The 26,234-nt window shown below is 36.1% G+C and overlaps 1 protein-coding gene across 4 annotated transcripts in view; it reads left to right on the top strand.

Moving 5' to 3' along the window:
- Window positions 1-26,234, top strand: part of Pli (E3 ubiquitin-protein ligase pellino) — a 513,023-nt gene that overhangs the window by 364,233 nt on the left and 122,556 nt on the right. For all 4 annotated transcript variants that reach the window (XM_069825471.1, XM_069825470.1, XM_069825469.1 and 1 more), the window contains one exon: window positions 3,163-3,264. In XM_069825471.1, coding sequence (XP_069681572.1) covers window positions 3,163-3,264 — 102 coding nt within the window. The remainder of the gene's footprint in view (window positions 1-3,162; window positions 3,265-26,234) is intronic.

Raw genomic sequence — 26,234 nt, 5'->3', positions numbered from 1 at the left:
AAAATAGTTCATTGTCTTTCTCACTGTTATATGACTGATCTATTCCATCTCATACCTACAATGGACTGTCTTCGTGATAGACTGGGATACTGTTTGGCTGTGAATGGTTCTCATTTGAGCAACTGTGATAAAGTTTGGTTAGTCCTAGTGTTTGGTTAGTTTTATGACCTACTCAAATGATTTTACATACTTATTTTTCTCAAGTTGTAAGTCCACGAAACAAGTTTTAATAAATTTTTAAAAGACATGAAACGGGTGAATGGGTAAAATTTCTACGCATTCATACGTAAAATTTAATGGAGATTTGGAATATATACATTTTAATATAGGGTGCCATTTAAAAAATAATAATTTACTCTCACACCCTGTATGTCTGAATAACTGGCATAATATTGTATGATTTATCTTCAACAGTTTTTTTATAAAACTTTTTCTCTTTGGAAAATTAAAATTTAAGAAGTTACTAACAATATTCCATAGGCCTATGTATTGTCCACTCTGTATATCACCATTATTTATGTAAGAGATTGTGCATTTAATTAGTTCCTTCTATTTACATTTATTCTTGTTAATTGGGGCACTGGATTAGGCTTCATTTTTAAGGTTGTCAGTTCGAAACTCAAAATTCTGTGATCGCTTGAAATACGAGAGAATATATTAGGCAGGATAATAATATTGTAAAGTCGTTTTCATTTTAATAATTACAGAAATGTTATCCATCAGTCTCATGATTGAAAATTCAGAGCTGCGTGTTAAAGCTGTGTTGAGTACAAAGGTGACTTCTTTATGTCTTGCACAAAAACTTTTGTAACTTTCCATTTTATTTCCGGAAAGTAGCTACTTCTTGGTCGTGAGGGATAGAGTGAAAAAAACTTACTTAAAGCTTGTAATAAAATTTTAATTAAACATCACTTATTTTTGGGCATTTTTTTTTCTGAAATTATGAGATGTATGTAACTTAAGAGAGTTACCAACGATTGAGTTTCGTAATAAATGTTCGCTTTACACCTATTCATAATTCAGGATTGTTTGATGTGTTCAAGAGGTTTTGAGTATATTGCATGCTCGAAATTTCATGGTCCAGATTTATGGCTTCTACTAATGAGGAAAGAGTTACCTTTTAAGCTAATTGGAAGTTGCATTATATTTTCGTAGCGGCTGTTTGCCGTTGTTTTATACTCGTACAAATGCTTATTAGATGTATTTGTGAGAGGAAAGAGGAGAAATACCATGAAACAACACGGATACTGAGGCATATTCACAGAACTATATTGGTGTCTAAAGTCCTGGGAAACATTCAGAATGGTTCAAGCAATGAAAACATTCTACCTCTGTTCTTACGACTGTCGTTTAATAATAAAATATTGTATTATTGCTATCATTACTAATAATGAAAACGTATTATTCTCCAGAAATTCATAATAATGTCGGCTTGGGTTGTGCAGTCGGTAGATTGCTGGCCTTCTGTACCAGGTAGCGGGTTCGATCTCGGCATTTAAATGTGCTTAAATGCTACAGGTTCATGTCAGTAGATTTACTGACACATAAAGAAATCATGCGGAAGAAAATTTCGGCAACCTTGGCAGTTGCGAGCGTCGCTAAATAAAACAGTCAAATTAATTAATTGTTCATAATAATTCAGAATTCGATTTTGATTACCGTAATAGGCAGATTCAGGCTGGGAGATAACCGTTTTCGTCAGCTAATCACGCTTTGTAAAGTAACATGGAGTCAACATGATGAGCAGTGCTTGTGACAGCTACTTAGGCTACAACTAAATCACAATTTAGAAACCTCGACCGAGAAAACTGGCGGTGTTTATCGCATTTTTCCAATCTATAAATTATATGGTCGCTGATTCCAGTCACGGACAGTCGTTTTTTTAATTCTTCTTTCTTGCCTTTATCCTTTCATCTTGTATTCTCTTTTCTTCCCTCTTCCTGTTATATTTCCTTCTCTCTTTTTTCTTCTCTTTTCCTTTTCCTGTTTCTCTTCCTTTCTTTTTTTTCCTTTTTTTTCTTACTTTTTCTTTTTTCGCTTCATTTTCTATTTCTCTTTTTTCTTCTCCTTTTCTCTTTCTTTTTCTTTTATCTTCATCATTTTTCTCTTTCTCATCCATTTTATCTTTCTCCTCAATTTTCTCTTTCTCTTCCTTTTATCTTGTCCATTTCTCTTTCTTTACTCCTTTTTCTCTTTCTCTTTTAGTTTCTCCTTTTCTCTTTTTCTTTCTCTTCCTCTTCATTTGTTTTTCTCTTCTTTATCTTTTCTATTTCTCTTCCCTTTTCTCTCCTTTTTCCCTTTCCCCTCCTTTTCTTCTTTTTTGTCTCTTTCCTCTGACCTCTTTTCTCATTTTCTGTCTTCGCTTCCTTTCCTCATTTTCTCCTTCGCTTCCTTTTCCCATTTTATTTTCAACTTCCTTTCCCCATTTTCTATTTCGCATCCGTTACACGTTTTCTTTTTCCTTCATTTGCCCATTTTCTTTTTCGCTTTATTTCCCCATTTTATCTTTCGCTTCCTTTACTCTTTTTATTTTTCGCTTCCTTTTCCCATTTTATTTTTCGCTCACTTTCCTCATTTTCTCTTTCGTTTTCTTTCCCGTCCATTACATACTTTTCTTTTACTTTCCCCATTTTCTCTTTCGTTCCATTCCCCCTTTTCTCTTTCGCTTCCTTTTCATCTTTCGCTTCCTTTTCATCTTTCCCTTCCTTTCCCCATTTTCCCTTTAGCTTCTTTTTCCTATTTTATATTTGTCTTCGTTTCCCCATTTTCTCGTTCAGTTCCTTTGTCCTGTTTGTAGGCCTATTTCATTTCCCCATTTCCTCTGTCCAATTTCTTGCTTTCTTTGCTCGCGCGTTTCCTTTTCCATTAATTCCGGGGAATTGTAGCTTACCTCGTTTGCCCTTCAGTTATGGAAATTGAAATATTTCCGGAAGTGCAGCATCAGGAATTAGTGCTCGTTACTGAAATATAGAACCACGTGATAGTTCAAATATGAATTTTATGGGATGCATGTGTGTTGTGAATTGCAACTCAGTCTCTTTCCTCTGTAAATGAAAATTAACTTAGAAATTATCTGTGTAATACAGCACGAAATATTAGTATTATTTCGAGTTAAAATCAAGTTGGCAGATTTATTGCATTACTTGTTTGTTCTTGTTTCAGGCTATACTCGACACAAAACAACATTCTATTTCCTACACTCTGTCGAGAAACCAAGCAGTTATCGTGGAATATATGCCGGACGACGACACAGACATGTTTCAGGTAAGATCTGGTTTCTTACGGGATTGTTCAATTCCGCATTCTTGCTGCCAAGTCAGTTTCTGTATTGAGTATTTTTAGCCGTAAACACATAGTCTAAATATTTCTAGAGGTAGCTAATACAGATACACGTATCGGTATCGAATTTATTGAGGTAAATATTACATTTTTAAAATGTAATACTGAACTAGCTTGAAAAATTATGTAGCCTTATCTGCTATGATCTAATCCCCAGGAGTGCCAGTGAAATGTGTAGTGGTCGAAGCGGCCCTGGGGGAAGACCATAATAAATCATACTTCCACTATCGTCATTCCGAAAAGTGACTTTTTATAATAGCCAAGATCACAGACAATAGGCGGTTGAATTGGTATATACTGTATGCAGGGTGAAAGTGATTTAACTGTGCAGATTGAAGGGACAATAAAATACATTAAATCGCCCCATGCAGAAAGATCTTCAGTCACAACTTTTGAAAAAACGAGATATCGATGGAAATCATATCTTTATGGATGGCTCCACTGAAAATCATGAACATTTTTCCAAATTTTTTTTTTAGCTATTTCACTTATTCAGAATTTATATTTTCATACCCCAAATGGATTCAGCTCATTTCTGATTACAAATACTCGTATGTTTATACTTTTTAAATTAAGGATGGAAGGGGGCGTGGAATTTAAAGAGCTGTCAAAATTGTTTTTCATCGAAGAATTCTTTTTTAAAATTTCTGATTACAAATCTAGTAACTTTTTGTTGGCTCCCTGAAGTTACTAGATGAATGTAGCGGAGGAGAATATTAATTTACATAAATATTCATTTTATTTTCAAATCTATTTTTCTGTGTTCATTTTTGTTGATTCAACACCAACTTTCTTATGCCAAATATTAATCAATCTGGATTAAATTTTTACTGCAAGTATTTATGAGGTAGCTGCATGTGTCTATGCATTTATTTTGTGAGAAATGCTGCTAGTTTATTTTATTAATATTTTTCTTAATGCTGCTAGTTTATTTTATTAATATTTTTCTTAATGTTGCTAGTTTATTTTATTAATATTTCTCACAAAATAAATGCATAGAAACATGCAGCTACCTCATAAATACTTGCAGTAAAAATTTAATCCAGATTGATTAAAATTTGGCATAAGAAAGTTGGTGTTGAATCAACAAAAATGAACACAGAAAAATAGATATGAAAATAAAATGAATATTTATGTAAATTAATATTCTCCTCCGCTACATTCATCTAGTAACTTCAGGGAGCCAACAAAAAGTTACTAGATTTGTAATCAGAAATTTAAAAAAAAGAATTCTTCGATGAAAAACAATTTTGACAGCTCTTTAAATTCCACGCCCCCTTCCAGCCTTAATTTAAAAAGTGTAAACATACGAGTATTTGTAATCAACATTGAGCTGAATCCATTTGGGGTATGAAAATATAAATTCTGAATAAGTGAAATAGCTAAAAAAATTTGGAAAAATTTTCATGATTTTCAGTGGAGTCTTTCCTTAAGAGTACTTTGGTTTCTCCAGCCATGTCATTCTATTATTGCTCCATTCATGTATCAGGGCCCCAAGGGGCATGGCAACCTGACCAGTCCTCACAGGGACTAATATCCCGGAACATTGTTAGAACAATGCTTTATAAGATGGTGTTAGAAGAAAGCTAATTATTTACATCAGTGCCGCAGCTGTTGAATATGTTTATGGTCACAGTAGCTCCAACTCTTATCATTGTAGCGTCACAGTAATGCTTCTGGGAAGCATTTGTAAGCTTCGAAAACACGGAAGTCAACAACATAGTCTTTCTTTTCACATAAATATCTCTTATTTACGCTGTATGTTATGGCAGTCACTGAACTACAGGTTTTGTGACTTGCTTACAAAATTCGTTGCTCCTCAGAGCTAAAGGATATGAGCGGAAATAGGAGCATTGTATACTACGTGTGTATAAAAACAGATATCATGCAAATTATAGTGTTTCTTATTTTACATTTACGCATTATTTATCATTTACTTCGAAATATTTTATTGTATGTATGTATTTATTCACACTGCAATGGGTATACACCCGGTGGCAGTGGTAACTAGTTACATTCGATAAAGACAATAATAAACACAATTAATAAAAAATACAATTAATAATAATACTAATAATTAATACTAACAATAAATAATAATAATAATAATAATAATAATAATAATAATAACAACAACAACAACAACAGGGAACATCCTAAATTAAATGAAGCAGGATCACTCAAAATAACATTTAAAGTAAATCTAATTTGTACCTTAAACCTATGTTCGAACTAAAACCCACGAGTATGATATGTTCATATCTGCACAAGTACCTTTCAACACTACACTCATTTCGCTGTCAACTCACTCACTGCACTGGAACTACGACACATTTCACTGATTCTATCCTGATTTCATTAACACTTCAGAAACATTTCACTGTTCAAATACTTTGCACTGCCACTATAAACTATAAAGCTTCACTGACAGGAACACGTTTCACTTACACAACACACTTCACTGACACAACATAATTCTTCACTGATAGAACACTTCAATAACAAAATATCAATTACACCCTTTAAATACTGTGTATAATTATCGTTTATTAGTAAAGTCCTTAAGCCTATTTTTAAATACATTTTTGGTTGTTGGTAAAGCCTTTAGTAAGTCTGCAGGTAAAGCATTCCAGTCCCTGATAGTACGATTGAGAAAAGAAAACTAAAACTACTTAATTTTATAAGAATTAGTTGCAATGGGGGAATAGTGAGCTAATCTCTTTGCTTGCATTTGTTGTAAAATCGGGTACACTTTGGTAACAAGGTAAAGCAACAATTTTAAACCTGTGTGCCACGGAACATGGCCGCATCTGTGGCTCAAATACTGGCGCACTGGTCTTCCATCCAGGCGGCCGGTATTCGACGCCCGACCAGCTCGTGACAAAGCAAACATTATAGAGGGTGGAGGAGAAAGCAGGCGTTGCAGAGAGTTTTGTCGGGGCACTCTCTTTTCCCTCTATCATTTCACCAACACTTTATACCTCCCCTTCACTTCATCTATCATCTCAAATAGTAAAACTGAGACAGGTGAAGTCTTGCTATAGGTTTCCGATCCTGATGCAAGAAAGGGTTGGGGCTCCGAACCCGTGCGGCTTATCAGGCTACTCGTGTGCGGATGGGATAATGGCTCTATCATGGAATGATTCAGGATGACTCACCTGTCAGCGTCGGATTCGCCACCCAGACCACATGTCGGACAATGGGCTAAAACGTGCCTAAGTGTACTGACTCGTCTCGGGTCCAGCCCTAAAAAAGTCAAGCCAAGTCGCGGAGCATCGATGTGTTACGAAGAATTGGCGAATGTGCCTTTGAAATTTTGGGGGAAGGTCGGAAAGAAGCGGGAAAAAATGTAGGAATAAGATATAGCTGAGATGAATTTAATTATTTTATATTATTTTTAAAAGACCGAAAATAATGAAAACTGTAACTGTTCAATAGGAATAATAATTATTATAGTGAAACCTCGTGTAACGGCAATATGCCTTCAAAATATTTTGAATTTTAACATTGCTGTTCTTGATCACATATAAGATGTCAGATAGGCCATTCCCACCTTAGTAACATTTAGTAAAAGAGAACGATCGCTAGGATCTCCACTGTCGAAAATGAACTTTTGATATCGACCGCTAGATGGAAGTATAGCTGTAATCCATTATGCCTACTCCATGCAATTTCATCAGGATTGTAACGTGACTTATTTTACAGTCGCTAGATGGCAGCATTCAGAAATTGATACAAGTTGTCCTGAAAGAGCATTAGGCTGATCAAATTTGCTGTCAAAATAACTTTTATAATAATTAAATATATCCTAGTTGACCACATAATCATTTTAGTAATACTGTACAATATGCAATTTTTAAATGATAATGAAGTGAGGTGTGTGCTGAGCTATACTTCATCGGGGCGTGCAGCCTGTACCAGTTTAGCCGTAGGTCAGTGTTACAGCTGGCGCCAGCGTTTGTGGCGTGTGTCCTACAATTTATAGTGCCCAGTTTGTGAGCATGTTGCTAGTGCAGCTGAGAATGGTACCACTTCCTATGTACGTCACATCAGCCATTTGCCAAACTCAGTTGTCAGACTGACTGCGGCAAATGTAAAGCACTCGCACTTAACGTTCCCATTACTTTTTTCACACGCCAAAAACGGTGACGCAGACTGTAACATTGTATTCAGAGGCATTACGTATCGGTCTAGATCTGGACTTCGAACTTTTCTTGACATATACCATTCTTGTTACAAAATCTAAAACGAAATCTTGTCCTCCAACCTAATTGTAAATCGTTTTATTAGCGTATTAAATGTTCTATACTTTGTAAAATAACTAGTTATAATATAATTAATTTCGTTTTGAACACAATGGTTTGTTCGATGTTCAGAACTTTGTATATATATATATATATATATATATATATATATATATATATATATATATATATACCACCGGTTTAAAATAATTTGATTTAATGTCGTACAGCTATCCAGTGCTTGACAGAATGAAGCGATATATAGAAATAATTGGAATTAGAATTGCACAATAAACCAAAATATTTAAGAAAGCCACACACTGCACACACAGTGTTAAGAATTGTGTAGAGAATCGAACTTGCCTTTTCATTAGAGCTATGTGCCAATTTGAAGACTCACTCATGAAGCTCGTACGATAATAATAAATGTCACTATGGTAGATATTTAAGACTCGTAATGTTATAGTTAGGCATAATTCTTAGCGATATGTTCAGTCACATGATATACAGGATAAACCGTAAGTAACGTCATTAATTTCAGGGAATTATTCTTGAGATATTTGAAACAAAAAAGTTTATTGCAGTTTTACTCGTTTTTGCTTCCTTTTCCAGATAAAGATTGTTTTATATGAAATATTTCATAGCGTGTTTTGGGAAAGCCATTGATTTAAATCCCAATATGCTTAGGCAATTTAAGAGAACAGTGTGTATTATGATAAGAAATTATTATTATTATTGAAAAACGTTCAGTTTTGCCCTTCAAGTGTGCAGAATTTGATCCGAACAAATGTAACATTTCGTTCTGAAAAGAAATTTTATAACGTTACATTTGTTCGGATCAAATTTCTGCAAATTTAAAGGACAAAATTAAAATTGTTTCAATTATTTATTATCGTAATACACTGCTCTCTTGAATTGACTGAACGTATTGGGAATTAAGTCAATGGTTTTCCCAAAACATGCCAAAAAATATTTAATATAAAACAGTTTTTATCTTCGAAAAGGAAGTAAAAACGACCAAATCGTATTGAACTTATTTAAAATATCTCAAAGAATAACCCCCTGAAATGAATGACCTTACTTACGGTTCCTCTGTATATCATGGAGGGTTGCACTCTTTGCACTCTTCCGTATTTTGTGTGAGAAATGTAACTTTGGAATAAGTCTATTTCATTTTCCAGAATGTTACATGGGTCGGTGCACATGAAAGTAGACGGCGAGTTTGACGTAGCGGTTTATGTATAAAAGTAAAACAATTTTCGGAGTTCCTTAAAATAAATAAAGCTGAGTTGATGTACATGTTAGAAAAATTACGTGTTCGTGTGGTTTTGGCGTAATACACAGTCCTACAAGCCACGTTTATATTCGTTGGACCACCCATGGCGGCCTCCAGAGGATACCGTTAGCTTCAGACCCACACTCGGATATTTGCTGTGCTAAAGACTTGATCGCGTTGATAAGTTACCATAAGGAAGGTTTTGATTCTGCAGTAATTATAACAAAGTTTCATAGCTAAATTTTTGATTGGACTCCTGTGAAATATTACGGAAGGAATCGATAACATGTTTGCAAATTCTGCTAGATTTCATGTTGAAATAGCCACGAGAAAGAGTCTTCTTTCGAGTGCAAAAGATTTCACGTTATTTGCTTTTCAACACTGCTCCGTTACCATACTGTGATTGTAATAATCTCCTGTTATACCTAGGCCTCTCTATGAAACGGACATATAACATATTATTCTTATAATTGAATATTATGTACTACATGACTTCTATAGCCAAGTTTATGTGTTTGTTTAACTTATTATACACCGTGATTCAAAATGAAAGAGCATATTTCAATTTTGTATTACAGACAAACTATCAAAGATAGAAACACATTGCGCATGTCACTGGATATAGGAAGGTTCAAAATTTGGACACAGCTGCGCTGTTGTTTGTTTATAGCAACATGGCTACTACACCACAAGAAAAATCATTTTGTGTGTTGGAATTCGCGAGATGTCATGTTGCAAAGCTGGTTGTTTCCTTAACTTCATGAAGATTCCAATGACTTCATTTTCTTGCAAGATGGCGCCCCGCCTCACTTTCATCTTGAGATACGGCGTTATCTGAACATCACCATTCCATAACGTTGGCTTGGAAGAGGTGAACATCATCATCTTCATTGTTTTTGGCCTCCCAGGTCACCAGACCTTATTCCCTGTGATTTTTATCTGTGGGGGTACATAAAAGACACAGTGTTTGTCCCACCTTTGGCAGCTACTCTTGAAGATATGAGAAATCGAATTGTTGAAGCTGTCAATTCAATAAACAGGGATCAGTTGATGCGTGTGTGGAATGAACTGGACTACAGTCTCGATGTTTCTCGCGCAACACATGGTGCTCATGTTGAGTGTCCAGTGCCTGTAGTATAAAACTTTGAACCTTCCTCTATCCAGTGACATGAACAATTTGTTTCTATCTTCGATACTTTGTCTGTAATACAAAATTGAAATCTGCTCTTTCATTTTGAATCACGGTGTACTATTGTTTTGGAGAAAAGTACATTTCAGTACCGGGGTTCGAATCCAGAACCTCTCAGTTTAACGCACTGAATGCTCTTGCCAACTAATCTACGCCGGGATGGATATATGCAGTGAAACCTCGATAAGATGCTCTTCAGGGGACCGCGGATTAGAGAGAGTGGGTCATTTTTTTAATTTTTTTTTTAACACAAAGGTTTGAATCAGCATAAATATTTGTAAAGTAATTGAAGGATTAAATACTGTAATTATGCACGATAAAAGGTTATTTTATTTTCTTTCCTTTCAGAAAATGTCGGAACAAATGCGCTGTCTTGTCAAAGTGCTTATTTAATAAAAAAGTCAAACATTGTTTTCTGTCTTGCACTTGATCCAGTACTATGAATAATTGCATTTTCCACGCAATTTAAATCTGAAGTGACATCAGTAATTTGACTACTAGAAACATTAACGAATCTACTAATCGCAGACATCGCGGCAAGGACTTCGTTGCGAGAAGGATTTGGAATATCTACCGCTTCTATTTCCTCTTCGTCAAGTCTTCATTGACATTGCAATATAAAACTGCCAGCAAGAAGGACACATTCTAAATTCAGTAATGTTTTATGTGAACGGGTAGTGGTAGCGGTAGTAGTAAACTTAAAGTTCCAAAACTTTTAACCTATAATGATGATTATCATAATAATGATAATGATAATAATAATAATAATAATAATAATAATAATAATAATAATAATAATAATTTTGAGGGGAAAAATTGTTCCGGGGCCGGGTATCGAACCCGGGACCTTTGGTTAAACGTACCAACGCTCTACCAACTGAGCTACCCGGGAACTCTACCCGACACCGATCCAACTTCCCTCTATATCCACAGACCTCAAAGTGGGCTGACAACCGTCAAGCAACCAACATTGAGTGCACACTAACTCTGTGTGACTTAAACTGTGGTTTTCTGTTAACGAATATTGACGTGTATTATGCAAATCAAGCTTTCAGGTATAACTCCCTGTAAAGTTGATTTGAATAATCTTGAGGGAAAAATTGTTCCGGGGTCGGGTATCGAACCCGGGATCTTTGGTTAAACGTACAAATATCATTTTTGTTATGAATTTAGACTAGGCACTCACAAGTACCGGTACCTAAACTCCCGGTTGTGTGGTTAACAGTAATAGGTGACTGCATGTAAAGAGTCACTGTTTATGATGAGAATCTGCGACCCTGCAAAGAATTTGGAATGGTAACACTTGGAACTCACCCACTATATTTCCGTTGTAACTAAAACAAAGTTATTGATGTTCTAATACAAATGTTATTTTTTCACTCATTTTGAGGCTACTAACTAAAATAATGGAAAATTCCTGAGCTGCTAAGCTAGTACGGTGTTTCCAGGTAACTGAGCGCTAGACCATAATAAATCACACTTCCACTATCCTCATTCCGAAAAGTGGCTTTTTATAATAGCCAACGTCTCAGAGAATAAGTGGTTGAATTGGTATACGTATACTGTATGCAGGGTTAAAGTGATGTGACTGTGCAGATTGAAGGGACAATGAAATACGTTAAAATAAATCACCCCATGCAGAAAGGCTTCAGTCACAAATTTTGAAAAAAAAAAAAAAAAAACGAGATATTGATGGAAATCATATCTTTATGGCTGGCTCCATCGGCCTGTGCAGAAAGTTATTCAGTCCAATGCTTGGAAAGATAGAAACTGAAGCGTCAGGCTCAGAGTTCTATGCAGAAAGGAATACAGTGTAAAGAATGTTTTTCTTAGTTTTCTCAGAATTAGGTCTAATGGACTGAAGCCCTTTCTGCATGGGGCGATTCAAAAACCTTTTGTGTGTTTTGTAATTAAGTGGATTGCTAATTAGAAAATTAGGAACTGTAAAGGAATAAATCATTCCTTGTCAGTTTCTCTAGTGATTTGAGTAAAAACCAGATTTGTACGAATAGCACTTATCAAGGAAAACAGTGTTAACATTTAGAGAGAAGTTATTTTTCTCTGAGAAAAGTACTCATTTGGGACTAGCATAGTATTAGAATTTTTTGTTGTACTTTATTCAAGGAATAAGCTCTTAAAATGTATGCAATTACCGTACATTAATTCCACCCAGTTATGTATTGTATTTATTTAACAAGTTGGCTCGTCTACTCAGCATTTATTCCGTCGCTATATTCACTTGGAGACGTCGTTGTACAGGACCTAGAAGATCATATAATTAGTGAAATTTACTGTACTGATGTTCCAAACAAGACTCTTCCGTGTTTTTGTATCTCCCTGCAGAGTGAGAATATTTGTCCCTAGTGAATAAGCAGTTGCTAGGCCTGAAGTCAAATATCTCATACGTTTTAATTTTGTAGCACTTTGATGTGTAAGCACTTAAGAGGCTGCTGAACTAAAAGCAGCATCCTTTATGCTCTTAGTCGCTAGCTGTTACATTATGTCCGCTCGTCCATACTACGGAATGAAGACATCTTATATTGTGCTTCGTCTGAAAGGAATTTTGAGTGTATTGCGAAACAGGGATGAGAAACAACATTGAATTTGAATGGCAGATTTGCAGTTCACAGTCACCTTTTTTGTTCAGATATTCTTCGTCCTTATCACGTATTGTCCGCGCATTGACCTTGTTAAAGAAAGCATATATTTTCACTTTTTTTGTGGATCTTGAAATCAAAATTGGCTAAATGAAATAATAATCACCATCATACTGATCATCATGAACATCAAGGATTGGCCCTACAATTTATTTCGACTTCAAAGGTTTTGGCTCTCTTGCTTTTCACATACGTATATCAACATTTATTTGAACTATGTTCTATTAGCACTGGCTAAGCTGACAAGCACCGCTGAGCGTCAAAAAGGCGCTAAGATCCTCATATTTAGTTATTTGTCTTAAAGTCAAATAGGTTTAAAGAATTTATTGTACTTTAACTTAAATGGGATTAGTGTATGTTGCTTATTTACAGAGCGATCCAAAAGTCGCGCACATCTTAATACTACATTCACATATATGAATTTATTACGTTTACTACATCAGTTTTCACATGAGTTATATCATTTTTCACGACATGTGCTGAAAATGGCAGCTCCGTTCAGTAATGCATGTACGAACTCTTTTTACCATGTTTGCGGCCACATTTTTTGAGCACGCGTACACTGATGTTGTTAATCTTCGTTGTTATGTTCCTCTTTGATTCCTCCACAGTGTGCGCTATGTTTTTGTATACCCTTTCTTTTAAGATAACCCCACAGGAGAAAAATCTGGCGACATCAAATCGGGGGAACGTGAGGGCCATAATCCTTGAGAAATATGTTCGCCAAAAAACTCGCGCAAAAACTGCATGGTTTCATTAGGTGTGACATGTGGCACTGTCCTGCTGGAATCAACAATCACGTTCATCATTGTCAAGAAGCGTTGATCCACATTCCCTAAAACGGGCAATTAATCTCGTTATAGTCGAATTGTTAAGAACTGCCACATCCGGATAACTGCTAAGAAATTCGTCTACAACACATGCATCAGAACGATTGGAAAAATAATGTTCAACAATGAAAACTCGTTGCTCTTGGGAAAATGATATGTTTGCCGAGCAATAAACAAAGGACTGCTGCAAGCGTGGGTGTATACATACACATCACAATGACATCTAGGTTTGTTGCTGTTAATACCTATGATGCTATCTACCGGTAGTCGACAGCACTTCCCAACTGCACTACTCAATATAGACACTATAATTTTAATGTCCGCGACTTTTGGATCGCTCTGTACCTTAGTTTCGAGTGCTCTAGCACTTTGTTTTAAAATTATGTTTCTAAGAATCTTAACATTCTGCAGTACTAGTAGTATTAGAAAAATGAATATTGTAGGTAGAGGCATGAGAGTTTTGAAAGTATATTTTTATTTGGGGATAAGAGTTTTCATGCGACTTCAAGCGTATCGATTCTTCCATTTCTTTAATGCTCTAGATGGAAGCGAATTGATAGTTTATTTAATCAGGCTACATCGTAATCTGCCGTAATACTGATTGCGTGGGAATTCCGGAACAGAACAGCTTGCTTTAGGCTCTAGACTACTTAAATCCGCCCACGCATCCTAGCTATTCTTTCTTGGCTCAGTCCGTTAGTAGATTGTTCTTGATCTTTGAAGATAAAAATGCTGGATGAATCATCAGGCAGAAGAAATTTAATTTCTTCCCACTTAAATGCATGTTCTATGTAGATGCTTGCAATGTTCATGAACTCGGCACGGTTCACTGAATGTTCAGCCTGCAGAAACGATCAGAAATTGTCTCACGGTCTCCAGTATTTCAGAGTTTCAGATTTCTTGCTGTAACAAAATTCCTTTCGTGAAACTTAGAAAAAAAACTGGGTAGCTCTTCAGTACGTGTTACTTCCGTAATATTTATAAATAAAATGCAAGAAGTGTGGAATATTTTGTGAACTCTCGCTTATAAAAAGATACAGAAAGTGTATTTAATTTTGGCAGGTTTTTTTTTTTATTGTTATTTGAAATATTGAGCATGCGAGCGATATGGTTTAGTTCTTATACAGATTATTGTTCCACGAATTGCTCTCATCCCACCATGACATTACCCATACTACCACCGCCACGACTGTTATTGTTATTAACCGAGCAGGGTAGTGCAGTTTTTATTATTTTCATTTTTCATTCGGGAGGTGCAGGCTTCGATCCTGGGTACCGGCTATCCTTATTTCGAGTTTTCGTGGTATCTCAAGTCTCTGCAGGCGAATGCTGAGATAGTACCAATTTCAAAGGTTACCTCTTCATCATTACTTACCCAAAATATTATTATTATTATTATTATTATTATTATTATTATTATTATTATTATTATTATTATTATTATTATTATTATTCTCATTGTATTCGCATTATTGTTTCTGAATGGTAAGATATTTTTAACGAAAAAAAGTCTGTCTTCATGGTAAGCATTACCAACTTTGCCTCTATTTAAACTAAATTAAATGGGTTCCTATGATGGTTTTAATAAGAAAGATGAATTGGTGATAAAGCTTGAAATGTTGGCTTACTGAGATTAGGGTGGTTAACACGTCCTTTTGTCCCAAGACATGTTCTTTTAGAATAACTTTCAATGCTCAGGTTTGTTTAGTTCAAGTAATAAATGCCCGTTATTTTACTCATATTAGAGCCGGTGTTATCAAGCTCTGCAAATATGTATATATTTTTTCAAACTCCGCAAATATGTTTCGCGGTCACAACAACTGCCCCTACTGTAAAAGCTCGAGTACTATTTTTCCGTGTGTGTGCGCAGCACTGATTACTCCGCTCGACGTTACGGCATAGTCACTCGTCCACAGCTGGCGCACTGGTTTTATATGTACCTCGGCCTGAGGTAACTAAAAACAACATGATTAAAATATACAGGATGGCACTTCCAAACAAAATTTAACCTTAAATATAGAATGGAAAAATAATATCTACAAGAATTACAACAGTTCTACCATAGCAAGCACGTAACAAGGCTACAGTACTTGCAGAATGCATCATACCATTTGAGGGTGGAATCGTTGTTGAGTTCCCACGTTGGACGCCATTTGTGGGTGGGTGTCGTTATTGTGTTCCCACGTCGGACGCCATTTGAGGGTGAGTGGTTATTGTGACCACACGTTGGGCGCCATTTGAGGGTGGGTGCGTCTCGATGTTGCGTGAGATTCACTCAGGGTAGCCGAGGTACTGTTGTGGTATAGGGTGATGTCGGGAATAATACCAAGCCGGCTACTTAAATAAAAGGCAGCGTAAACTTCAAAACTATAAGTTTATTGTCGTATCCACTTGGTAAACCCTAGAATATGTATTTCCGGCTGACATATAATTCAATCGTTGGTCGCCTTTTGTATCGACTCTATGGCGGCTCTGAATAGGCTCTATCCGATACTACAAATTCAATACTCTGTCCAGTACACTATGACACGAAGCGAAATAGTAGTCCTGTCGACACCAAACGAAGTAGTTATTCTGCCCTGTATGTAGGGCCGCCGACACGATGTAAAGTTGTTTTGATGATCTCCGCTCCGAAGCGGAATAGTAGTCGTCATCTCCGCTCCCCGTCACCCTTATTTATAAAAACCTATCCTACGCTAAAACTAACTATCCTATTGGTTAAAAACTACGTCACTAACTGGCCTAAAATCTATTCCCTATTGGTCCAAAGTGACCTCATAAGCTGGACCGAGATCTCTTCTTATTGGGCGCGAAATATGTCATCTCTAAATTTAGACTTTGGATTTCCCATAACCTCAAATTAGTTTGTATATCTCACAAGAATACCCGTTCTTTGGGAAACCCAAGCTTGGCAGTATCTTTCCCACGGGTCTAGTCCGACTCCGGCTTTTATGCTTCATCGAGTCTATATACGAAACCCCGCTCAAGGTGGCCCTAAATCTGTCCGATGCTGACAAGTGACGAAACACCTGTGTGGGAAGCTAATTCTAACGAAGTCGCCAGAACATCCCCGCGAATACATGTAATAAAAATATGGAGATATCACTTCGCTAATAAATCGGTCTCTCCCTCTCCTAATTACTGCTTCACATTACAAAAAGTAAGGAAGGAAATTTTCATAGGCCTGCGATGGGTTTTTTCCTGATTGTTTTTAACATCAGCAGTAAGCAATTTTTATACACAATATTGACATTACTAATTTTTTTACTCTGAAGTGTGAAGGGAATTTGCTTAGTATTGATATGAAAGCGTGGGAGTAACTGATGAGTAGGGATAGTTGCGCACTTTGATACAAAGTTGATTGTCAGGTTTTGGTTGTAGGCAGAGAAATTAAATAATCATATTCTGTTGAAACTGAATGAAGTATTCAAGGCGCTTCACTATCTATGTAGCCTACATACTAGTTCCTGTCAAAAGTTCTTACTCTATGTTCATTGGCGCTGAAAGATAACTTTTCTACGTAATTCAGTTGTCACCTCTGACGGTAACGAAATGCACACTTCGCATTTCTTTGTGGTTCCTTCGTCAGACCGTAGTTGCTGTGAAAATTTGTAGCGAGAAACTTTGTCATTAAGGAACGTCCTATTCATGGCACTGCATGTCTTGAGTACGGCGAGATTTCTTTGTCAGAACTGGTCGCGTGTTTTGCTTTGATATTAGTGCAATTCATATTTGTCAAGAGGTATTGATTTTATATTGTCCAGTGTATTAATTTTTCTTGAGACATTGAACTAGTCTCTTATGTTTTGTACATGAGACACTGCATTGAGAACGGCCTTCAGTGCTGTTTTATTTTATGGTGTTCAATTCATGTCTTATCTTTAATGCCAACACATTAATTACCTTTGTAATAAATTACGTAAAATAGTATATTATTTTGTTTTATTGAGGAATTACTTGTCAATAAGTTTATTACGCACAATATATTTAACTTTATTTCAATCGGTAATTATGTATGGAATTATAGGATGGGGTAGCTCATTTAAATCCAATTTTAATCCACTTTATTTATTACAAAAGAAAATAATTAAAATATGTCTTCTATTGATTTTCCATCTCAAAATTTGTTTTTAGATTTTAATGTACTTAACGTGAGACAAATTTATTATATTGTACTCGTATTAATAAAATGCATACATAAAAATCTAAATAATTTTGAACTGTATTCTCATAGTTACGAAACAAAAGGTATGAATTCTTTAAGATTGTTTGAACCAAAATGCAACACTATTACAGTATTTAATTATAGTAGTAATTTAGGCCCAAGAATATATAATAAATTTATATTTAAATATCCTAATCTTGTCAATTCTAATAGTTCTAGTATTAAATTAAAAAAGTTATGTATGGATTTTATAAAAATTGAAAAATTGTAAATTTAAATTTATGTACTATAATTGCATAGTAGACATATGACAAATTGTATTGTATAATTATTAATTTCAATTCAGGAATCCGCCCCTGAGCACGAGTTCAACTCTTTCAGGGGCGAGCTAAAGTTTTTCTGTATATATTATATTTTATGCTCGACCATGCCGAAATGTAGTAATTATACACCTGGTAGCAGTCCTTTAATGCATGTCATTAAAGTACACCTACTCATTAAAGTACAGGTGTTCAGTCAGCTTTGTACCGTTATAAAACCGCAAGTATCGATTATTCTCGGATATGCAATCGAAAGAGAATTAGCGAAAGTCACAGAGGCTGGAAATCCAATACTGTCGCAGAAGGTTATGTTCTGTTACTATAATAATTAGCGTTAATTGTAAATAATATTCAGATAAATTCAATTTGTCATCTCGTTTTTCAATGTCTAATTTAATTTCAATGTTATGTCAAAGTTAATATTTAGTTTACTCTGTAGATTCTTATAGGCTATCAAGGTCAATGTGGACATCTGTTCCTCGGAAAAAAATCAATACTTTCGCGTCTGCGCTCATCTCACAATTTACGAGGTATTGCTCAAGGTCAGATAGATACAAATAAAATTAATAATTTCAAGTTATAAATATGGTCGAGCATAAAAAGTCGTGTGAAACTCGCCTATAATGGTCGCTTCTTAATTACTATCATTATAGGCTCGTTGCATAATGTACTATTATGTTACAATTATTAGCAAAATAAGAAATAAATAAATGTTTGATTTTCAAATAGCGAATTACCTGATTCACTGGAACGAGGAGCAGAAATATTAGTTTTTGTTAGCTTGTCTGTGGAATATTAAATTTAGTGATTGTTTAATTCCTTCTTGGGCTCATTAAGTACCTCTTGGACACATTTTCCGGGTTCTCAGTTATGTATAAGGTGGTAACTTTTTTGGTAATAAAATACTCTTTTAAATCAGTTCAGCAATTTTCAGTTGCTTTCTCAGAATATTGATAAATGACGTGTAAGAAATTACGCCATTGCAACTGTCACGTATTAAATTCAGCTGAAATTTAATTTCTCATACGTATTTTGTTCGTAGAATATTAACATCAGCACGGAAGAAATCCAATCGACGACTCTTTAAAAAATCGATATACATTATTATTTGAAACATATATTGATGTCCTGTGGCTGTGACAATTTCCATGCAGTTGTGGAAATAGTTCACATGTATTTACTCGTTCTGTCACGGAACTATCCAGTTGAAATCGTTCTTCCGCGTAAGTCACAGAACATTATTTGCGATGCTTGTAAAGAGCAGTTAATTAAATTGTGTTGGGGAAAGTGTAAGCTGATAATCGCGTTCACTTGTCCGCGACACCAGCGACATGCAATGTACGGTAACACGAATGAACCTCAACATATACAGTTGCATGGAAATTACTCCAGAGACTTTGCTGTATTAATTAAACAGTGGCATGTTATCCTATAAAAATAGTTGCGGATTAGAATACGTAGAACTTTTAGTTCTACCGTCTGTTTCATGCCGTGAAAGAATGGTACAGGTCGAGAATGGAAAAAAAGAGTTTGAAGGAAGTGTATTTGGATAGTGAATTCAATGGCGGAAAGTAAAACGTAGACAGATTTTCTATGGAATATCAAAAGCTGCACAAGTGTCAATTAGTAACGAAAAGATTGGGCAAGCATAGGGGAGGCTATAAAGGACATGAGTCTGATTTATGCGGGTACAGTACAGTACAATACAGTCCACTGAACCAAAAGTATAATATTTTGTTCTAATTTTAATGGTTTGCTAGAAAAATAAATACAGTAGTCATAAAGTTACGTGTTTTCAGAAAAGTGAATCAGTGTCTGCTTGACAAAATCCGTGGTGTAAGAACAATTGGCGAACAGGACTGGCAGCGTCTAATGCTAAAATAAATTAAAGTAACTTGCCATAATAAGTATTAGAACGAAATTGGTGGACTTCTGTTCCCGTGGTTGTGTGATAACTTATTCTTAATGACTGCGATGGTGGCACCAGTACGTTCTCTCCCTGGTCGCTCTACAGGCATAACCCACTGTAGGCACTGCAGTGAGTATGAAACTTTACCACATGTGCTTGGGAGTTGCCCACAGGGAGAAGTACTTAGAATTAAACGTCACAACACCATACGTTCTATGATCGCAGATGCACTTCGATCCAAAAATCTAGACGTTCACGAGGAAGTTCATTGTATTGCTGATGGTGGAAGCAATCGTAGGATCGATGTCGTAGCTATAAATAAGAATAAACAGACAGCCGAAATAATTGATCCTACCATCAGATTTGAAATCTCAGTCATTCAACCATCTGAAGTGAATGAAGAGAAAAAGAAGATCTACGAGCCCACGATTCAGTACCTATCGGCGAAATACAACATAGAAAAAATCACAGTTACCGGTCTCTTCTTCGGAGCGAGAGGCACCATTCCGAAAGCCTTTGTAAAGTGGAGGGAAAAATACAAGCTGACGAGAGATCTTCAAGATGCCATCGTCACCACCATAATAAAATTTTCTGTAGCGATATTTCGTCAGCATCTTTATGGTGTACATTCAGTTTAAATTACACTTGGTTCTATTTTTTTTTCTTATGTATTATTCACTTTTGTCTGAAACCTGTTTATATAATTGTTCATTTTAAATTTTATTGTGAGCTATTCTGTGTCGCAGGGCAAACCCAAAATATTGGCTCAGACTACTAAACTAGAAGAGACGAATTATGTTGCAGGGGAAGCGCTAACTTTTTCAAGAACACATTATTCAGCACACATTTCTTGCACATTGAACTGGTAGAATACTCGTTTAATACGATTGATTAAACCTGTGAATTTGTTCGATTTTACATTCTTTTACGCACACTTTTTTTACATGACTTCGATTATTGTTGGAATGGAATTTACGGGAGAGAGGCAATATGGCTCCAGCACTGCGATCTATTGCGTTAACCCTGAAGCTAGGCGCATTCCCAAACTCACACCGGCTGACTACACTAAAGTTCGCTGCGTACCCAGGTTTCGAACAGGCAACCCAACTCGTTCCAAGACCAACCCCTTCCCAGCCGACGATTGGGGAATGCTATGGAATGATGACTAAATGGAGAAATGGTAACGGAATGATGTAAATACCTAATATGGGGAAAAAGGAAGAACCTCGAGAAAAACTCCAACTGCGACCCTGTCTCCCACAAGTGTCACTATGGATTTTTTCAAAGAAAAATCCCGGGCTGCTTGCGTGACAGGTCGGAGGTCTGACCACTCAGCCACTACAGTGGTCGATTATTGTTGTTAATAGGATGTAATATTTTAAATAAATTTCTCAAATATTAAACATTATTTAGACTTCGCGACTGAATGCTGTATATTCCTGTTGTTGATTATTATATGATTGAAGAACATCTTGCGACATAGTACGACTTCGTTCAATTGTGTATAATACCGAGTGACCTCTAAATTTGTAAAATGATTGGCGGACGTAGAAATTCCTCAACGTTGTTTTCCACAAATAGCCTATTATCTGGAACTCAACAGGATTTGACAAGATTGATAAAGTGTAATGGACTTCTTATCTTTACAGAGTGCAATATTTCTTGTTTTATTTAATTAGATTTTCTGATTCCTTGTGTGGCCCAATGTCGTTTTTCCTCACTGTTTTAGTTGTTTTATTTTTAAGTTTTCAAATTAAATTATGAAGTTTATTTTGTAAATAGAATTCCTCAAGTTACAGAATTACTTGGTACGATTAATGCTGTAGAAATTATCTTAATCATGAATTAAGACGGATACCGAAATGACAACATGAGACCTGATCAATTCTACCATGACGGTGAAGATTTTTATCTTGTAAATATGTTTATGCTCGACCATGCCGAAATGTAGTAATTGTACACCTGGTAGCAGTCCTTTAATGCATGTCATTAAAGTACACCTATTCATTAAAGTTCAGGTTTTCGATTATTCTAGGATATGCAATCGAAAGACGAGGAAAACGTCACGGAGGCTGGAAATCCAATACTGTCGCAGAAGGTTATGTTCTGTTACTATAATAATTAGCGTTAATTGTAAATAATATTCAAACAAATTCAATTTGTCATCTCGTTTTTCAATTCTAAAACAATTTCCTGGTTATACATTCTCTGCATTACATCAAGGTCAATGACATTATTGTTCCTCGGAAAAAATCAATACTTTCGCGTCTGCGCACATCTCACAATTCACGAGCTATGAACAAGGTCACTTCCGATCTTCTGTCAGATACAAATAAAATAAATACTTCTGAATAATTTCAAGTTAGAAATATGGTCCAGCATAAAAAGTCGTATGAAACTTGCCTCGCTTGCGCTCGTTTCATAAACAAACATACTTGCGTCTTAATTACTATCTTTATAGGCTCGTTGCATAATGTACTAATTTTCGTCCTGATGTCAGTTTCATTCGTGTGGCGAAGATATTTCTGGACACGTTGTATCCAATACTCATGAAAAACATGAATAATCAAAGTCTAAGGAAGGTCTTAGAAATTATCGTTCCTCTTGCAGTCTTTTTATGAACTAGTTGAAGCGTTCGGAAACGAAGTCGAGCGTATGGTCTAACACAATCTTTTTATGCTCTTACGTGAAGAACTTCCAAAATTATGGACTTCCAAAGCAGTGTTAAGCTGTATCTTTAATACAAACCTGCCAAACAAAACAGTTGCGTAAAGTAACTCCATGGTGGTCGGGCTATCGAGTATCGGGGCTTTTGAAAAGCGAAAGGGGATACAAACACCTCCAGGGCAGACGCTTCCCTCCCCGTCGATCTATTTTAATACCATGTCATTCCCACTTGTGTGGTATCAGGCTTCCTGGCGTGCCTTCCTTGTGCTGACAACAACATTTCAAGGCTTTCTTCGTCCTGTACGTCTTTACTTATCTCTTTGCGTCATGCTACGTAAGGTGTTGACCATTTAAAATTAATATTCCCTTTTACGGTAATAATTTTAGCCTCGTTTCGTCATAATGCAATTACTTTCAAGAGAACGTTCTTGAAGTAAAATGGGTTTACTGGTTTCAACGGAGTATATATTGCATTTTCGTGGTTGAATAATCTTTTGGAATCCTTACTACGTGAACCCGGAAGAGAGGACTCTGTGGACATTAGAAACAGGGACCACGGTTAGATTGTAGAGAGAACAGAATGTTATGATAACATTTCTTTTGGAATTCTCAAATGTTTTATTGCTGTTAATTATCGTTGTAAATAGACAACGGAGAATCCCTGCAGCTCAGAAATGTCGTTACATAAACGTAGTGAGCATTAAGTTTTTTTTCTTCATTTGCCTTTATGATGGTTTATTACAACGTCTACGACATGTATTAAAATGGTTTATTACAACGCCTACGACATGTATTAAAATCTTGCGCTAATAGATCCTAAAGAAGCACAGACAATATCGAGTTTAAGTTGTCGCTTCTGTTGATATGATCCATAAAGGTTTATTTCATATTTGATCGTAGAATTGGAATCATTACTTGTTCGTCGTAGGCCCGGTTGCAGAAATGCAAATGAAATCATTCTCTAATCAGTAGAGACCGAAATCTTAGCCACTACTCTTTGAAGTTGAGTACGGAGTTTGTATAGTCAACCAAATGACTTGACTAAAGGCCCATTCACAATGGAAATTAAGTGTAAACGTAAGAACATGAAACTTGAAAAAAGAACAAGCGGAAGAATGACAGCTGATTCAAAATGGCTACTTGTAGAATTTCTGGGCAACAACCCTGGGGCATAAGCTTGAAACGGTGGAACCAAAAAGGTGCACTAGTATGGCCGTCAAATTACTCTCAGTTCATCTGTTTTTCCGGTGTGTTTATCAGCTGTTTTGTTCATATTATTACGATTACAAATTGTTCATGTTGTTGTGAATATTTCAAAAGTGTAGTCAAGTTCAGCAAGTGTTACTTTTTTTTTTTTTTAAATAAGCTAATATTCTGTCCGGCTTAACTGTAGAATATGTCCGTTGATATGTCCCCCTATGCTTTCACATGTGAAGGAGTGCCAACATTCTTCTTGATAAAAGAAAGAATGTGGAAATGAAATGTTCAGTCCATGTCACAACCATAACACTTTCAATAAATATACAGTGAAATTTACATTGATATAATAATCTGCTAATGCTCCTGTTACCTCCACATCCATTCTAAACCGTTTACGTATGACCGAAACCGATAGTAGCAATTGAATATTTGGCGATTGGCGGTATTTCGCGGAGGATTATGGGACATAAAATGTGCAGTTTGACGTCATATCCGTCGCACCGATATCAAGCATATTTGCTTCGAATGCTCTCTCCTTTCTTTTTATCCTCTCAGCTGGGCAACTTTAGACATTGGACTTCGGACTCATTTCGACATCTTGATTGAATCAGTCATGTCTGCCAAGGGCCTTATTTAAAATTACAACTTACTTACTTACTTACAAATGGCTTTTAAGGAACCCGAAGGTTCATTGCCGCCCTCACATAAGCCCGCCATCGGTCCTATCCTGTGCAAGATTAATCCAGTCTCTATCATCATATCCCACCTCCCTCAAATCCATTTTAATATTATCCTCCCATCTACGTCTCGGCCTCCCTAAAGGTCTTTTTCCCTCCGGTCTCCCAACTAACACTCTATATGCATTTCTGGATTTGTCCATACGTGCTACATGCCCTGCCCATCTCAAACGTCTGGATTTAATGTTCCTAATTATGTCAGGTGAAGAATACAATGCGTGCAGTTCTGCGTTGTGTAACTTCCTCCATTCTCCTGTAACTTCATCCCGCTTAGCCCCAAATATTTTCCTAAGCACCTTATTCTCAAACAACCTTAACCTATGTTCCTCTCTCAGAGTGAGAGTCCAAGTTTCACAACCATACAGGACCGGTAATATAACTGTTTTATAAATTTTAAATTTAAAATTACAACAGCTTTAAGATCTCCATGAAAATGGCCTTACATCAGGGATTGGGCCTTTTCAAAAGTGCTGTGAATGTTTTGAAGCTTGTATACATCTTAATAAAATGCGTGACATAATGTCCTTTCTTAACAGAAAGGTGTATTTAAGTGAGACCAATACGATTATGTTAACTGATTTCAACATGAAATGGAATAAGACCCTTTTAGAAATGATTGATTCAGTTACACTTCCCCTCTTTTATCATCATCTCAGTTTCGTTCCTATATTTCGGGCTGCTGGCCGTCACAGAACTTGGACCCCGTGGTGTGTGGTTATTAGTTGCTGGTGGTAGTGCTACGTATCGTGGGCTCTTCCAAAGAGCTCATAGTATTCGTGGGACCTGGGTTGGACCGCGGTGATGCCTACGTGGAAAAAGGTGATCGAAACAGTTTCGTGATATAACTTGTTCCGTTTCAAAGAGTGTTACACTGCTCCAGTAATAACTTAACGTTCCACATGGTTCCAATATATAAACAGTTCAGTTTCTAAACAGTTTTCCTCTTCTTTGTTGTCTGCAAAGGCCATGTGTAGCGCTATCATTGACCTCCAATCGAAAGTAGATATATTATCCAAGTTCCACACGGCCTTCGTGCAACAGTAGTCTATGTAGGATCGCGCAATTTAATTGTACGAATCAAATTCCCTAATAAATCTGATACTAATTATTAGCTGTCCATTGATGGAGAATATATTCATGGTGCCCTGACATGGTGTTAATTATTAATATACCGCGAAAAATATCATCGGCTAATGTCATCGTTATTTAACTCTCCTACGGTTATATGCATTATTTTTACTAAAATAGATTTATTTTGAATTGTAGTTATTTACTGTACCCTTAACAGTAACCTACGAAAACTATCTTTCGTTGTCATAATACACTGAACAGCTGATTTAAAGACGATTCAAGGGCTTTGAAACATGTTCCCAAAGCAGAGAGAGGTTGAAACAGTCGGAACAATTGGCACTGATGTTGTGAACATATTCTTATGAAACTGTTTCTTTGAAACTGTTATTTTGGAACAGTTTCGTTCATGAAACGGTTACAGTCGAAACTGTTTCTTAAAAAGAATAGTTTATCCCATCTCTATTCTGTAGGCTGTAGGAGAATTCGGGAGCGGTCCCCAGTTGAAACTGTAGCGCGGGTGGGGGGGAGGCCTATCAAAGGGCTTACGTGCGATGGCAGTCCTCAGCCTGTGTTCCTCCTCTCAGGGGCAACTAATGCAGTAGAAGCTTTATGGAAAAGCCCAGTCTTTTA

Source organism: Periplaneta americana, chromosome 5 (assembly GCF_040183065.1).
Source record: "Periplaneta americana isolate PAMFEO1 chromosome 5, P.americana_PAMFEO1_priV1, whole genome shotgun sequence".
Classification (NCBI taxonomy): Eukaryota; Metazoa; Arthropoda; class Insecta; order Blattodea; family Blattidae; genus Periplaneta; species Periplaneta americana.
Note: the sequence above shows the minus strand (reverse complement) of the source record. Positions and strands in the feature narration are given on the sequence as shown.